Here is a 17103-nt window from a genome sequence, read left to right as displayed (position 1 = left end):
ATGCGCCATGAAAAGCACGAATTTATTCAATAAACGCTTGCAGTGCAATCAAACGTTTTTCGATCTAGTAGCTCATGCGTGTTTGAACAAATGTCAAAACGTTCGTATAAAGCGATATCTTAGCAACGACCGCTCCAGTGAAAAAAGACCTGCCGGTCGTCCGAATCGGGTTCCGGAATAACAGAATAACGAGTAGGTAGGTACCCACGTTGTTCTAAGTCGTGCTGGTTTTGCATTAAAAGAAAACAGTCGGCGGATTTTGCACATTTGTTGTGGCGCATTTTAACCCTTTGTTGTGGTTCGTTTTGGATACACTTACGCGCATTTTGCCCCTAACGAATCTGAAAAACAAATTTTCGATGACCTTGGAAAACTTCACGATTTAAACACATTTTGTTGATTTTTATGTTTCAGGACTAGCATGTTAGGTAAAAAATTGTTGTACTTTTCAACCTACTGTCTAGTTTTATTAAATGTATTCTGTATTAATGATTATGAGTAATACGGGGTTCTTGTTAACGTGGGCATTATACCCCCAGTCCCCCTAACTGAACCACAAATAAACTTTTGGTTGCTTGGGTACAAATAGTGCTTTGTATACGAGAAACTTGAATGTTAATTTTAAATTACTTACAACGTTTACAAGACAAAATAAAAATTGCCGTCAAGTGATTTAAAAAAAAGTATAAAATGACTTGATACTCCATGGAATACAATATCACAAACACCAATCGTTTGTGTTGCACTGTTGGCTGCATTTGATTTCGAAAAGGGTGCGGTTCTGTAATCCCAAAAACGAAATCATAATTTCACTGTTACATTCTTTCTTATCTGCTATGGAATTCAACCGGAGAAAGGTAAACAATGAAAAAGTCATCATCCAGCCTCAGTTTGAATGAATTCACTCAACAAACGATGGCAGAGTAGTGTTTTTTTTTGTGGCAACAAATGATGACGAAGAAAATTTTCTCCGCAGCGCCCAAGGTGGAATAACCTCAAAAATTGTAATTGGTAAATAAAACCCAAGAAAGCAATCAATTTCCTTTTCCTTTGAAGGGTAGCAAACCATCTAGCTTTGAAACAGGTGAGATAGACTTACATTACATACTTATATCCACTATAAACGACAGTTCATAAAAATATGATCAAATTACTAAGCAAATGTTTCACTTCATGAAATATCAATCGAATCAAATGAACAGAAAAAAATTAAGAAGTATGATCAACCGAATGTATAAAGGGCAAAAGAATCATTATCTAAAGTCTCCCACAAAATATGGACGCACTCAGAAACCGCTACCATTTCGCAATGCTTTATATTTAGTCAATTTTTATGGTTACATCCTATTGTTTACCCTCAGCATATATAATGAAGGCGTTCAAGGCAAATAACAAGGTTTCACGTCGAAATCAAACGTTCATCGGACACTACAATGTTTGAATGTACGAACCTAAGAAGCAGGAGCAACCAAAACAAACTTCAGAACAACCTAGTAAGAATTTGTCACACGACGTCGGACAGTCGTCGTCTGATACAAACGAAATTTTGCAACGTCGGGCGAAAAATTCTTATTGGGAAGCAGCATCGATCAGAGTCAGGGTTGCCACATGCACAGATTATTCTGTGTTTAACAGATATTTGAAAGAAATCGCCTGTACAGAATCTGTATGCATAGAATACAGATTTTCGCCAAATTACACAGATTAAACAGATTTTTGAGCTTTTACATGAGAGTGAAAGAGACGGAAATAGTCAGCAAAATGACTCTCTATCTCTTTCACTCTCATTGTTTTCCATTGGACAGATTTTTGCACAGATATTTTTCCTCGCCGTACAGATTGTTAGATTTTTCCAACAAAAAACACAGAATTATATGTGGCATCCCTGATCAGAGTGCAAAAGATGCTGTACGATACGATGCTTGCTGGGAATTCAAAGTGCATAGTTATGAACGACAAAACATAAGTGAAATTCGGCTATAGATCCTTGCCAGGGCAACAGTGTAAGAAAGGTAAATTAGACTAGTCTGAAATAATCATTTAAGTTGCAAAATTTGGAAAAAAGGCTATGAAGTATTCCACCACGCACACATAGATAGATTTTTTGACACCTATAAAGATTTTTTGACATTTGCTGGGGCCCTCGCTGAGGCTGTTTGCAGTAGGAATAATATCAACAACATCAAATTTCAAACTCCCGGATCCTCTCCTCCACTCTTTACTCCCCTCTCACTCCTACATAAACGAGCCCCAGTTAATGTCATTCTCGTTAGTGACGAAACCGCAAATTACTTCATAGACTGGCAAGCTGTTTGTTGTTGCTCTGATTGCTCTGATGAACAGTGAAATGTACGTCAAGGAGTATTTACAAAAATGACATCTAGCCATAATTGAAGATAGAATTAACAAAAGGGCGAATGTCGCAAGCGTAAACAAACCGAGTGAGGGTTGATTTTCCTATGCTGGTCCAGCAAAAAATAACTCTCACCCGTGTTGTTTACATTTGCGACATTCGCCCTTTTGTTAATTCTATCTAGAATTCATAGCCATATGGATCCTGTTGTCTTCTGGCAGAAACTAGGGTCTTGCTATTATGCGAAATCAACGGTAGAGTACCCACCTCCAAAGGTTCGTTCCAAAGGACATGCGTTCCCATAGCCGCCCACAAATTTGACCTAGTGAAAAATTTTAGACATTGATAAAAGCACATCTTAGGAAACATGTTTCTCCAGCAGAAGCCATTCAACAGTTTTCTTTGCCCTTCTGGCACAAAAAAAAAATTTATTACTATTTAGAACTTTGTGAACTTATGCTGCAGATGAGAGTGGAGATATTACATTTACTAAGCGCTGTCTGATAACGGGTGACAACTAAAATTTTGGAATTTTTTTGAGGCCCCTATACTCCACAACAAACGAGCTCAGAGAGAAATGAGAGTATGTATGTGTTAGCTCTCTCCCTCCTCTTTTTGTCAATATTTTTCTACGAACTGCCATAGAAATCTCGGAAAAGTATACGGTACAACATTTAAAAAGCGAATATGTTGCGGCTTCGACTGTTTACCATTTTCTAAGATGCCCAATAACTATTCGCAAGCTAGTGCTAGTGGAAGGCCAGCCAAAATTATGGACGCAGAAGGACATCGTTGTCTTTCTCGTTTATTCAACAACAAGCCCTCTGGTTTGGCTATCAATTAAGATGCAGCAGATGAATATTTGAAGAAAATTTTGATCCCGTTTCTACAAAAACACAGCTCGAATAAAAAATTCCAAACTTTTGGTTTTCACCCGTTATTCACCTTGCCTGATATCTGAACCCAACTAGTGCAGTACTATTGTAACACTTGTGGAACTTAAAACATTATAAGTTGAATATATCAATTGGCACAGCCTTTTTTCTGTCAGTATATCGAATGCAGTTACTAAAATTATTAGTAGTAGCTATCAACACCATAATAACTTCAATCTGCGATAAATGTCGAAAAAATATTTTCAATTTTAGCCATTGGCGGAACTAGGGGGAGAGATTAAGTCCCCCCTAGAAAAATTGGCTTGGCCGAGCAATAAATGGTCGAAAAAAAGCCGGGGATTTAGCCCCCCTGGAAATGAGCGCTAGTTCCGCCAATGATTTTAGCATTTCCGGTTTGAGCTCTGCTGAACTGCAGTCTCAGTGACCAAAACTGTTAGCAACCGTTCTAACTTTTAAGGATTTAAAATTATTTTTAAACGATTTAATATTTTAGTTTCAAACACTTTTTGGTTGTGACTGCAAAAAACAATCTTCTATTTAAAGTGCAGAATATGCCAAGCACGCGCTCTTGGTATTGATATTGCAGGGAATTCGAAGTGATGAAACAAAGATTATTTCTAACATGTTCATGTCACGCAACTGGATCTGTTGGAATGAAAAATCGATTGATGGTTTTTTGATGGAAAACACGTGTATAACAAATGACACTATGCATCTAAATGCTTTGGAAATATTGCGTATATACGCGAATTTAAAAGCACCTCCAAAAGGTTGCTCCTAAGCATAAAACTCGTTACAATTCACTTACTGTTCTTTTTGTAGAGCAAAACTTCAAATTGATCATGCTGCTGATGTTCCAGCGAGTATTCCACCCGAGCTACCGTTTCCTTTTCCGTCAGCTCACCATACATGAAGCCACACCTGAGAAGATAAACATAACACAAACAACTCTGAGAAAAATACCAAGTTTATATTCATGGTAATGAACATCTTACCTGCATGACTTTTGCATAACCTCGGCTCGGTTGTAGCCGCTGATCTTGCAGAAAGCTTCATTGCAGTAAACGATCGGAAAATCCACAATTTGAGCATTTGCCAACAGAAAAGAACTGTCCGCTGGAAGGGGAAATGAGAAAATGTATTATATTAGCTCATGGTATATAAAAGAAATGTTTAGATTTGCTGAACTTTGAGTGCGTTATTACGTATTCTTATATAGAGCACCCACGGGTGGGTATTTTCGGCCTATTAAACGATTGCATCAATTTTTTCGGCTTATAGCCTTGTTCTAGTGGAAGAACAGGTGGTTTTGACGTTCTTTTTATTTAAAAAAAAACAGGTTACTTACAGTCTGCAGAAAATAGTTATAGCATATTAAAATAGTATACCGGCAAAGTATTTTTATTAGCGAAAGAAAAGGAAAATAGGCTGAATTTAGAAACAGACCGAAAATACCGTCCCGTACCCTACCAGGGAAAGATTCATTCAATTTTGAACAAAGAGTAGAAGTGTTATTTTTCTTTGTTCCACCTCGGAACAAAACCAAACCGGATCATTTATCAAAGCGGGGGCTGTCACGTATTAAGTTGCTAGCTGTGCAATGTCTGTATTGTTTTAACCTAAAACATTTTTCTTCTTTTTTTGCAGATTTTCATGAAGAGTGATAGGTGCACTTTGAAACGTACAGTCAACCAAAAAAGTATTCGGACAGCAGCGCATTAATTTGCGCTTATTGTATGATGTATGGTACCCACAACTTATAGTTACTATATATATAGTTCGGTGGATAGAAAACCAGGCGAATTGGCAACTCTGATTTTTGAAATCAAATTTGAAATGCGCGGGTTTTTCCGGAAAATAATCGCTAGTGGGTGTTGAAAATGACTAGTTCTATGAAAATAAAGTGTGTTTATTAACATTAGTCCAACAATTCGAATTTTGAAAAACGTTTGGCTCCGCTTTTGACGTTTATTTGGTTCCCGATTCTTGTATCTGCCGAACTATATATATAATACAGCACTCGTTCGCTAATTGCACGAATGAGGCGATGCGATTAGCGAATTTCGTTTTTTAATTGCACGATAGTTGCCAATATTTATTGTAAAACGTGATGCGTTATCACTGTAAAGAACTCTTCACATGCATTCACACGTACGCTAAATTGTGGGAAGAACATCTAAATTTTTACAAACGAACTAAAAGCTTAATGAATATGTGTTCAATTAGTCAAAGTTTAGCCAAATTTGCATGAATTTATTTGTAATGTATCTACGTAATGCAGAGATAGAGAGTTTGCATTCGGCAACGCTGCATTTTTGTTTATAGCAACCACCTGGAAACCCACGTGTAGTTTGACAGATAACTGTTTTTTAGTTGCACGATCGTGCAACTAGCGAACGTGCAATTAAAAGACGGTGCAGTTAGAGGACGTGCAATTAGCGCACGAGTGCTGTAACTATAACACAATTTACCGCTTCCAATTATCGACAGTATGCGTAGATTCATCATCCCGGTACAATAGTAATGTATGTATCACACAATTACTAATTTGTTTTAATTTTGCTAAAGATTATTCAGATAATCGAGCTTACACTTAGTTCTATACGAAAACATGTAAATTTGCTATCTCAGAGCTTTCCATGCACCCCAAAAGGTACTTTTAACAGTTTTTACGTTTCATGCTCATAGAGGACAAGCGGTCTAATTAGCTTTTCAGGCTCAGATTATTCGACCGCAAGTGTTTGTAGAGTCCATAGTAGGCACAACTTCCGCTGACAATACGTCTTTACATCTCACGTTTGGTATTGTTGTCCTCTGTTGCCATTGAGCCAAGGTACACGAACTCGTCGACTACCTCAAACTCATTCCCGTCGATTACCGTTACGCGGTACTGTCTAAGCGGACCCTGATGCACTCGGTCTCGCCCGCAAGCATATAGGATACGGGAGGGTATTTTCAGCTCATTAAGCGGTAGCCTGAACAATATTCAGGAATTAAGTTGAAATTATATTTATTCGAGACAAGATTTTTATACCAGTTGATAGAATAATATTTACTGAATTGCGGCGTGCATTTTGCATTTAATGAAACTGAATTTGAGTTATAGTCGCGAGAAATGATGAAGTCGCTGCGGCTAAATTGGTCCTATTTTCTATAGGGGTGTCTGTGTTGTTTAAATATCCGGCAGGCCGAAAAAACCTACACAGGGATTACTGTTTTTCAAACCCAGATCAAAAGAGAAACAGAAAATAAAGCTTTGTGACGATAAATCTTTACGTTTAATTTTCAATAATATCGATACGAATATTTGAACTTCTTCATAGATCGATACTCGCATTTAAAACATTTTCTTTGTCAGTAATTTGATAAAAATCTTTAAAGATATTACACTAAATTTTGTTCAGTATGAAAGTATCGCAAAAACTTCAATTTTCTTCGCAGGTATTTATCTAAAACTACTTCTGTTTTGATATCATTGTATCTTTTAACATTGATAAAGGATAATGAAGAATGGCATCGATGCGTATACATGTGCATAAATGATGTATGTTCAACTCGAAATTAACAATATGTTGGCCAAATCATTTGAACTGAGCACTGAACCCAAACATCTTCTTCTGCGTTTCGCCAAATTAGTTCGCGACTCTCGTAAATAGACGAATTCGCCAATATGTTAATATACATGCATGGGATCCTTTAGAATATGATTGCCATTTTAATCTAAGCTCCTCAAGAGTAGTCGTAGATCTGAGGATTAGTGGTACAGTTTAGAAATTGCATGGGTTCGAAACTTGCCCGAGCCAAAAATAAAAACAAAAAAAATTTACGTAAAGATTAATAACGAATTGACGACAGAAATTGATATTTATTTTCGAAGATGACGGTTGATATCGATATTTTGGTGAAGATCTTTATAAAATAAACTTTAATTTTCTATTAAGTTTGTAGAAATTTCTTTTAGAAATGGTAACGATCGCCATCGATTTTCTCTATTGGTGTCTTTAAAGACTGATATATCGAAAAATGACGAAACATGAAGAAATGGTTGCCCGGGATAGGTAATGTATGCCGAATTTATAGCGTGCTGGAAATACCCTCCCGTACCCTACTTGGTTATAGACGTGTTTATCTTCCACCCCATCTTTTCTGCTCTGCTATTCAGGTGTACTGATCTTCCACTGTCTCAAATGTTCTGCCAACAGCATCCACGTCATCGGTAAAGCTCGTCTTATAACATCTTCCAGCACAATATTGAATAGCAGGCAGAAATACCATCTTCTTGCCGAAGTCCTCTGCGGGATTCAAATGCGTCCTACAATCCACACGAAATTTTTACATAGTACTGTATCCCATTCCCATCCATCGTAGCCATGATAAGTCTGGTAAGCTTCCCCGGAAATCTGTTTTCGTCCAGGATTTCCCATAGCTCTTGTCAGTTTGCATAATCATATGCGGCTGGATGAATAAGTGATGCGGACTCTGTCTGCATTTGCAGCACTTTTGGAAAACCTGTCGCAGCCCGCAGGATGAAGATTTGGTTCATTGTAGACTGACCATCAACGAAGCTGGTCTGATAACTTCCCACGAATCTATTGGTTATTGGCGACAGTCGATGGGAGATGATTTGGAAAAGCACTTTGTAGGCAGCATTCGAGATAATGATCGCTCGATAGCTCTCATAATTCAGCTTATCGCCTTTCTTGCAAAAAGATTGGGCAACCCCGTCTTTCCACTATGCCGGTAGTCGTTCCGTATCCTGAATCTTAACAATCAGTTAGCCAACTAGTTCCAGCCCGTTTTGATAAGTTCTACGCCAATAGCAATCTTTCCTGCTGCTTTGTTGCTCTTTAGCCACTGCACAATGGGCAGAATCGACCAAAATAATGACACTTTTTGTTGCCACTGTTTTAGGGGTTAAAAGTGACTTTCTTATCTAAAAATTACAGAATTGGCCATTGTCTTAACATGCGGAAAGTAGCCCATTTTACCCCATTCCCCCTTTTTTTATTAGTTTCGAAAGAATCATGTACAAACTCTCGCTAATTTAAGTTTCTATGGTAAGGAAAGTAGACGAATTTTAGGAAAAAGGTATATGAAAATTTTTTTTAATACAACATAATCTAGAAGCCTGATTTGCTCCATTTTACCCAAGGACTTTGTGCTACAGTCAAAATGCCAATTCGATTTTGGTCAATGCTACCCACTGTGAGCTGGATGGCTTCTTTAACTTCTCTTATAGATGGGGATGGCACATCTTAGTTTCTTGTTGCCCTAATGAAGTCAATTCCTTAATTATCACGGAAATGGCGAAGAAATGTGAAGAACCAATCTTCACAACCATGCTTCGACCACATAGTGATGATAACGATGTCGTCCGCAAACGCTAGGAACATATGAGATTTCGTGATGATGGTACCGCTTCTCTGTACGCCTGCCCTTCGCATAGCACCTTCCAATGACTCGTTCAGAGGTTGGCATGACCCTCCCAGAATTTAATGAAACTTTGTGTGAGTAAAGAGTTCATGTAAATAAACAATTTAGCATACCTAGTTTTCTTCAAAATTGGTCGAGACTAACGATTGGAAAGGGCTTAATTTTTTTTTCTTTATTTCAAAAAGGTTCCATGCAATCTGAGAGGGTGCTGCCAACCTCATAGACGAGTTGGCGAGAAATCTGTCCAATGCAATGTTGAACAGCGAATTAAATAGTCCGTCACCTTGCTTCAAAGCATCTAACGTCACAAACGAATCCGATGTCGCATCCGCTATCATGGCACTTGATTTTGAACCATCAAGGGTAGTACGTATCAATCTAATCAGTTTTGTTGGAAAACCATATTCAAACATAATCTGCCACAGCTTATTTCGTTTTACTGAATCGTACGGCGCCTTGAAGCCTATAAATAAATGGTGAGTCTGCAAGTTGAATTTCCGTAATTTATTGAGGATTTGTTGCATGGTGAACATTTGGTTCGTCGTGGAAATGTTGTTTCTAACGCCTAGCCATCTCTGACCTTTCGGCAATCAGGTTCTCCTGCTTATCGTTGCACATAACAGGAGTTGGCACGGTTCGGTGCTGATTCTGTTGATCGTATTGAAAAAGCTTCTCGTATCGTACCTCTCGAAGCAATTCTCCGCCTCAGCAAGAACGCCATCCCCGTGCTAGCGTTTCTTACAACGATCAAGTCTCTTTTCGGCAGCTCTAGCATCCCTGTATCTCCCTCTGCACTGATGTGTCACCGTTGCAGTCAATATTGGGTCACATATTGGGTCTGGGTCAATTGTTCTCATCAGTCACTCGTTGGCACTGTGCATCAAACAACTCCCTGGAACTGGCTGCAGCAGTAGTATCCAACACTTCTCGCGCTGCAGTACTGATCGCGTCGTGGATGTGCCTCCACTGTTCATTCCGGTTCGCTCCAAGGTGTTCAGCGATCCGCGCAGCACTTTTCCGAGAGTACTCTGCAGCAACTCCTCCCGCTGATAACCGCCGAATGTTTAGTCGTATCTTCCTCGTTGGTGTCAATTTGAATACATTGGACAACGGAGCGCGGAGCTTGCTTACTACGAGATAGTGGTAGCCCCCGAGAAGGATCAGAAAAGTGCCGGCCGTCAAGCCGAACGTGGTCGTTCTGAGAGCCGGGTTCTCCATTAGGGTGTTTCCAGGTGTGCTCCCGAATGTTCCATTGTGCAAAATAGGCCACCATGTCCTCTGCAGTGAGGATGTCATAAACACTGCAGCACAACCACAGCGAGAAATTTGCGGTGATGCGCTAGCTTGTAGATATGTTATACTCATAGCATCAATACTGTACTTCCATTGTTGCCTAAGGGCTGCACGTTTCACAGTTTTAAAACGCTTAAGATCACGGTTTGTACAGACTGATTTAGCTGGTACACGCTTATACTTCACGGGTACAAACTGGTCGATAGCATATAGAAGAACACTAGAAATAGTCAACACAGCGAGACTGGCATCATGATTGGGAAGATCCTCGTCCAATCAAAATATGACTCTCATCTATATATCAATTTTGTTGATTTTTTCGGTGAAAATAAAAACTATGATGCTTTCAGCGGACGTTTCGACTTACTATCCTTCAGTCATTGACTACGTCTAAAACATAATTACATTTAACTATTTTACACAAATTAATTTCAAACAGTTTTCTATCGTCAACACAAACTTACATTAAACATCTATTCTCACTGCGTTGTCCTCTATAACTATTACTAACTAAGCTATCGTTTTTTCTTGTCTTCTAATTGTCGCAGTTTAGTCATTAGACCGTTGTATGTGTCATTAAAATTCCCGCGCTCTCGCTATAAGTTTACGGTCCGCTCTTGTCCTTTTACTTTAATGTGAAACATTTCGGCTGTGAGACGGGTTTCCTTGTTTTCGATTTTTTCCAAAACGCGCGTATTTTTAAAGTCAAAAACATAATCTTCTTGTATAGTATGTAGCGTTAAACCTGTCCTATCTTCTGATTTTCTAGTGTCATTTTTATGTTCCGCTATTCGGGTTTCAGGTCTTCTACCTGTCTGTCCTCGGTCACGGTGACGAACTCTAACAATGACTCTCATCTGCTTTGTTTACACTTGCGCCATTCACCCTTTTGTTAATTCTATCTAGAACTGTCAAACTTCCACAATGTATTAAAATCCATGCGTTGCATTGCATTGTGTCTGGGCCTCAAGAGTTGCACTGCCAAGGCATCGCGCTGAAATCGCGATTTCGCAATTGAAATCGCCAATGATGAAGATTTTAACTCGAGGTCCTAGTTGCAAAGCAACCCAGTTGAGCGAATCAAGATGCTTTTCAATCAGAATTTCTTCGTTTATCGGAACTGGCGAAATGTATATTACACATAGGTAGAGTATGTATGTTGACGCAAACAGTGGTAATCGCGACCCATAATTGCTCAACCGCTGAGCTGTCTGGAGTATTAACTGAACGATCTGATCGGTGTTCTTAGTCCATCATATCGGCTTCTTCCGTAACTAAAGAGACGCAAGACGATTGGTTTATTTCCGCTAGTTATACCATCGCGACCTAGTGTGACTTAAGGCTTCCAAAAATTAGCATCGGTCCGAGTATGGTCGTGTATAATTTTCATCTCTGTACGGATTACTTTTTGCTCACAATCGACAGTCACAGGGCCGGCGCTTCCCTTAAGCAGAACAAGCAGCTGCTTGGAGTGCGACTTCGAGGGGACGCCATTTCGCCTACATTAAAAAAAAACATGTAGCATTAAATAAATAAGTGGTTAATATAAAACTTTCTTTCCTCTCCTGGGTCCTGGGCTATTTGCCGCCAATTCGTTGAGCATCTCGACACAAGCAAATCGGTTTCAACCTGGTCGAGCCATCTAGTAAGTTGGGTTTCTCTTTTTTCTGAAGGCCCTCATAAACGTTCGAACATGGTGGCCGAAAATGTTGGTGAGTTCATGGTCGGTCAACACTCACGCCTGTGTATGAGCGCCACGAACCAAGCAGGCAAAAGAAGATGTTGGGCTTGTCGCTCGATCTGAAGGACCCGCCAACATTTTATTTGTTTCGTTCCAACATATGCCCTTAAGGCCGATGGAGGTCTAGAAGCGATCAGATTCACTGCACGGTTATCCGGTATTCTTGCGACGTGACCGAGACCGACCCTTCGTACTCTCCCAACTTTCGATAAGTGTACTTTGAGAATCATTCCAAGTAGTGCCTGCAGTGCATGGTTCATACGCCTACGCCATTCTTCGTTTTCCCTTTGCGCTCCACCTCCTCCTGATGAAAATCTATTCGCAGGAAAACACAACAATCCAAACACTAAGATTAGCGTAGTGGGAAAGTGACATTGATTTTTCGGGAGAGATTTTCGAATCTCTTCAGAATCCGCAATCAGCAGATATGAGGAAGTTTCTGAAGTAACAGGATATATGAACTGAACTTTTTCTTTTTTGAAGGTTTATCATTCTAATAATGTTTTTTTTTCGTGTTGGGTATTTTTATTATTGCGACCATTTGTTTGATCTATTGTGATATATCACCCGTTTTATTATAGCTATGTTGTCAAGAAGACGTACCACTATCAGAAGTGATCGTCATTGTTTGACTAATAGCATTTGTCCAGCCTGGTGGTGCACTTCGGCTGAAGTGCACTACTGCGCTGGGAGTTGTTCTCCAAATATCAGAGGGTTCTAACAGCCCTCTTTCAAAGAACCTTAATCTTTTATTGAGAATTGCCGGACATCGGCATAACAGGTGTTCCGAGTCTTCTTTTTCTATGCCACAGAAGCGACATATATCATCTTGAAGTTTTCCCATTAGCTTCAGATGATATCGGCTCGGACAATGTCCTGTTATAAGACCAGTATAAATGCTTAGATCTTTCTTCGAAAGCTCCAGGATTTTGCGAGTCATTGAAACATTTGGAGAAATAAACTGTTTCGACTGCCTAGCAATGAAAGTGTTATTCCAATTTGATTCCACTTTCGGCCATTCCTATGCTCTTAGCTCCATTCTCAAGAAACCGTTCCAAAGGGTTACCGAAAGGGTTTCAAGAAACCGACAATTATTCAAAAGAAATGGCGGTTGACTGTGACTAGTGTTACGAAACCCGCACTTGTGTGGGCTAATTTTCTCACACACGCGTACTCGTTCTAATGAACACACCGGCACAAGCATTCCGTTTGGACTCCTGCTCTTGTTTATTCATACACTGCAACGACTACTGCGAGTGTGTGTTTAGCTAACAGCCATGGTCGTCGCTCTCGCACGTTATTACAACTGATACCGATCACTCGCGAGGACTCGCACTCCCACCCGCGTAAAGAATTGAGGGCGTAAGATGAAGAAGAAAATAAAAAGTAATGCAAGATCTGTATCTCAGTTTGCCGGTAGCCCTCACGGGCAGCTGGCTGCTCACGAGTAGTTTGCCACGTAAGTGGTTATGCAGAAAGATGCTACGAGAGATGCTGCGTTTGCGAGTGTGTAGATAGTAGAATGTCGGCACACAGCAACGCCGGCTGTTTTTCATTTGTTCTGGGGCTCCATTTTGAGAATTTGCGTGGAGCGACAAATTAGACAGTTACGTTCTTCAAAACGTTTTATTACGGGTGAAACCCTATATAGAACGAACCTTTATGGTTTTCCGATAGCATGATGAGAAACATTCGGATTTTCGAAGTGCGTATACAAAACGTTTTCATGTATATGCTGTTCCTTAGACTTCATTTTTGTAAACGTTGCGTCAATTAAACTGAACGTGAACAATTGAAAAGTTTTGAAAAAATAACCCAAACGGTAAAAAGTTATAGCCAGGTATAGCAGGGGATGCAATTTTACAGTGGAAACCCTTCAAACCGAATGTTTCAAGTTTTTCATTCAGTAGATCAGTGTTTTGAGGCAAGTTAATCTATTGCTCATGCAGTTTAAGGAAAGTCAAAACTCATACTTAATGTTTAATAACTTTCTTCACGATTTAAATTAGCATTAAATGCAACTTTATTGATTAGACTGAGATAAATTTGCTGCACTACTTTGTTTTTGCAGTTTATCGGTTTGGAGACTATGATATTGTTTGTAATAGGGTTTGTACTACTCATTCTCATGATTAAGAAAGTTTTCGAATAAATCTTTGTGTTTCATTATGAGAGGTTTTAACTTTTACTTACGTTGCGAGTTAGACCGACGTATGATGTTTTCCAGAAATGTATTCTGAGGAGCCACCAGCCCCCGTCTCCCTCCTGGCATTTTGAATCGATTCGTTCACTCAGCGGGCTCCCGATTGATCTTGAACTAGAAAATGTTGACCACTTCGTTGCAAAAACACAATGCTGCTACCGTTACGCATACTTAGTAGATTCACACTCATAGAACCACAATGATGATTTTCAAGAATTATCTTTCTAGCACACTTTATTCACGCAATTTTTTGAGATTTTGATTATTAAGCACACACTGATCTTACTCCTAAGGATTATACGCACAACTGCTAAACAGAACCGAACCAATTTTAAACTTTAGCACTTATTCCAATTCCTATTAGGAAGTTCTGAAATTAGAGAAGAAAAATTAGAATTTATTAGAAGACAAATCTCTGGTAAGTTTCGTCGAAACGATTTGTATATGATTATTAAATTGAATTTTAAATAAATAGTATAGGTACTTCCGGCAATTGAAAGTTTTGATTCACTTAAAAAACACACAACTCTCGTAAATCATATAGTTTACAGGGGAAAATTGTGCAAAGCATAACATTTTGAAATTAAAACTTTCGTTAGCGTAAAACTGCCGAGTTAATTGCATGAGCAATTATCAGCACTGCACAATAACGTGGTTTTGCTTCCATGCTTTTGCTAGAAAGCACCTATACAGTGGGAGTGTACACAAACCATAAACCCCGTTACTGCCCTTCGGCCTTGAGCGGAAGCCATTGGAGTTGTTGCCTTGCACCCCCAAATGCACACACGTTCGCTGCAATCCGAAGGACTCCAAGCGGGGTTAGTACTTTTATAAATCTTTCCAGTCTATAAATTACACCTTGAAATAGGTTGCTTATGCAAAACTTTTTCGTCCTTATCCTTTAGCACATGAAATTGCACTTTAACCCTACCCCGGCGGTTGGTACATTAGCAACATATCATGCGATGTGTAAGCGGGAACCGGAACCATTACTTCGAAACAATGTGGAGACTTGCTGTGTGAATCGGCAATAAGTGGTGATGGAATTTTTAAGGCCAGACTCACCACAAGGACTCTCGTTAAATCCACCGAATTGACGAGGAAATCTATTCTATGCATGCATATGGACCACTAATCCAATTAGACGATCGGACGGAGGACAGCGAAATATAGTTAAATGTATTTTAAAATGTATATTTCAAATATTTTAGTAATATCGACATAGTCACTAGTTGTTTTGTTTTCTATAAATTCTTACCAAAACGACAGAGTTTGGAAAAACTAATTTTAACTAATGGATTTAACTATAGAAGTAACTGTTTCAAAGAACTGATTACGACTTCGTAACTGAATGCTTTCGATTTCATAATGCCCTTGTCAAATAGAAAGTCAGAAAGTCGTGAACAGGGATGAAAGGATATCGCTTTTAGCTAGTGAGCACGCGAACGATCAGATTCACTGTTATTATGATCTGAGCTCTGTTGCATAATTAGCCTAATAATGTTAGCTACAAGTAGTTCCAAAATTACAAGTGCTAATGCGTAATTTCTTACCCAACCAATATTATTGGAAGTACCTAATAATATTAGACATTGGCGGAATTAGCACTTATTTCTAGGGGGGAGGGGGGTGCTATAGCCCCCGGAAAGTTTTTCGACCGTTTTATTCCGTCGGTATATTAAAATGAAATGCACATCAATGCTTGGGATCTTATAACAGTGACGCCAACAAAAAATTACTCTGAAGTTTTTCTTACCTACACAGAACGCAAAAATGAATCTCACATTTGACGTAAACTGAAATCCGATATATTTTTCCATTAAATAAAACGTAAACAGTCAAAACTGTTTTTAAAGATATATTTTTACATCAAGCCAAACGTAATGAACAAACCTTTGAGTGAAATAACACGTAATTTTATATGATTTGCGATGTTCCATTTATGTGCATGTCAGAAGACGTAAACTTACAAGATTTTTTCGAAGTGTGTATAGTATTGGTTTTTTTTAAATCAAAAAACTGAGTAGATATTTCTAGGGGGGCTAAATCTTTTCTAGGGAGGGCTCAGTTCCTCTCTAGCCCCCTTTTGTTCCGCCAATGATATTAGATGCAATCAAATTGGCCTTGCCAGCGTTGCTGATATTGTTCAAGGTTTTGCGTGAGAAAAAAAGAAAGTATTTTTGCTTTTGTCAACACTCACGCGTTGACAGTTCGGCACGAGATTTCCTGTAAGTGCGAGCAGCCTACGAAATCTCTTTCAACGCTGGTAAAGTCATTCATTTGTCAAAGTTTTCACACTCTACAAAAAAAGTACCCAACGAATGGGTAAAAAGCGCGACTGACAATACAGTCAGTCCACAATTCACGCATAATTGTGGGTCATTTTAGCTTTAGCTGCTAATATCCATTTGAATATCACCTAATGGTTGATCAAATAATTAATGCTACTTATGAAAAACAATTACATCAATCAATTAGTATAGTATTCACGCATTAATCGGCAGAAAATGCTAAAATGACCCATAATTGTGTGTGACCCATGATTGTGGACTGACTGTACGTAACAATATTCATTAGTTCATCATATTGTATTGATAATAATAATTGTTATTATCTACACAAACAGCACGCTAGTTTTTTTCGCAGCTAGGTAAAATATAAGCTCTGATCGGCTGTAGAGAATTAAATTATTTTATTTTCCATCCCTGCTCATGAGTCATAACTAGAGACTAGCATTTTCATTGTGTCATTTATACGGCTAATTCGATCATAATATGCCATAAATTAGAAGAACTGAGCATGTCTAATAATGCCGTTAATCTTGTTTGGGTTCCTGCTCATTCTTTCACTGTCGGGAATGAATGGATCGTTGAACTTGAAGCATCTGGAGTCGAAAAAAATACCGCCAAATGAAGAATATCATCGCCAAACTTGTTGTTGCACAATTGCATCGTTGGAGCTTTAGCTTAAATTGCTGCAAATTTGCAAAAAAATAAAATGAATGGGAATGTGTTTTTCTGCCTGTTGCCGGTTACAGAGTAAGACATGGTTTTGGGACCCCCTACGCAAAAAACATGCAAAACGCTGAAAAATATGCAATCATTTGTTATTTCAGGTTTAGCATCACATCTGCTACAAAATTTGTAATAAAAAGTAAAAAGGGAATTGTATTAACCGTTAACCT

The 17103-nt window shown here is 38.8% G+C and overlaps 1 protein-coding gene across 1 annotated transcript in view; it reads right to left on the bottom strand.

Moving 5' to 3' along the window:
• The window catches only part of LOC128741490 (potassium voltage-gated channel protein eag), a 64519-nt gene extending 50531 nt beyond the window's left edge, over positions 1 to 13988 (bottom strand). The window contains exons 1-3 of the mRNA XM_053837348.1: positions 13910 to 13988; positions 4245 to 4365; positions 4058 to 4170 (exon numbers count right to left, since the gene is read on the bottom strand). Of these exons, the coding sequence (XP_053693323.1) occupies positions 4058 to 4170; positions 4245 to 4365; positions 13910 to 13988 (313 nt within the window). The remainder of the gene's footprint in view (positions 1 to 4057; positions 4171 to 4244; positions 4366 to 13909) is intronic.
• Positions 13989 to 17103: the final 3115 nt, after the last annotated feature.

Source organism: Sabethes cyaneus, chromosome 3, assembly GCF_943734655.1.
Source record: "Sabethes cyaneus chromosome 3, idSabCyanKW18_F2, whole genome shotgun sequence".
Classification (NCBI taxonomy): Eukaryota; Metazoa; Arthropoda; class Insecta; order Diptera; family Culicidae; genus Sabethes; species Sabethes cyaneus.
Note: the sequence above shows the minus strand (reverse complement) of the source record. Positions and strands in the feature narration are given on the sequence as shown.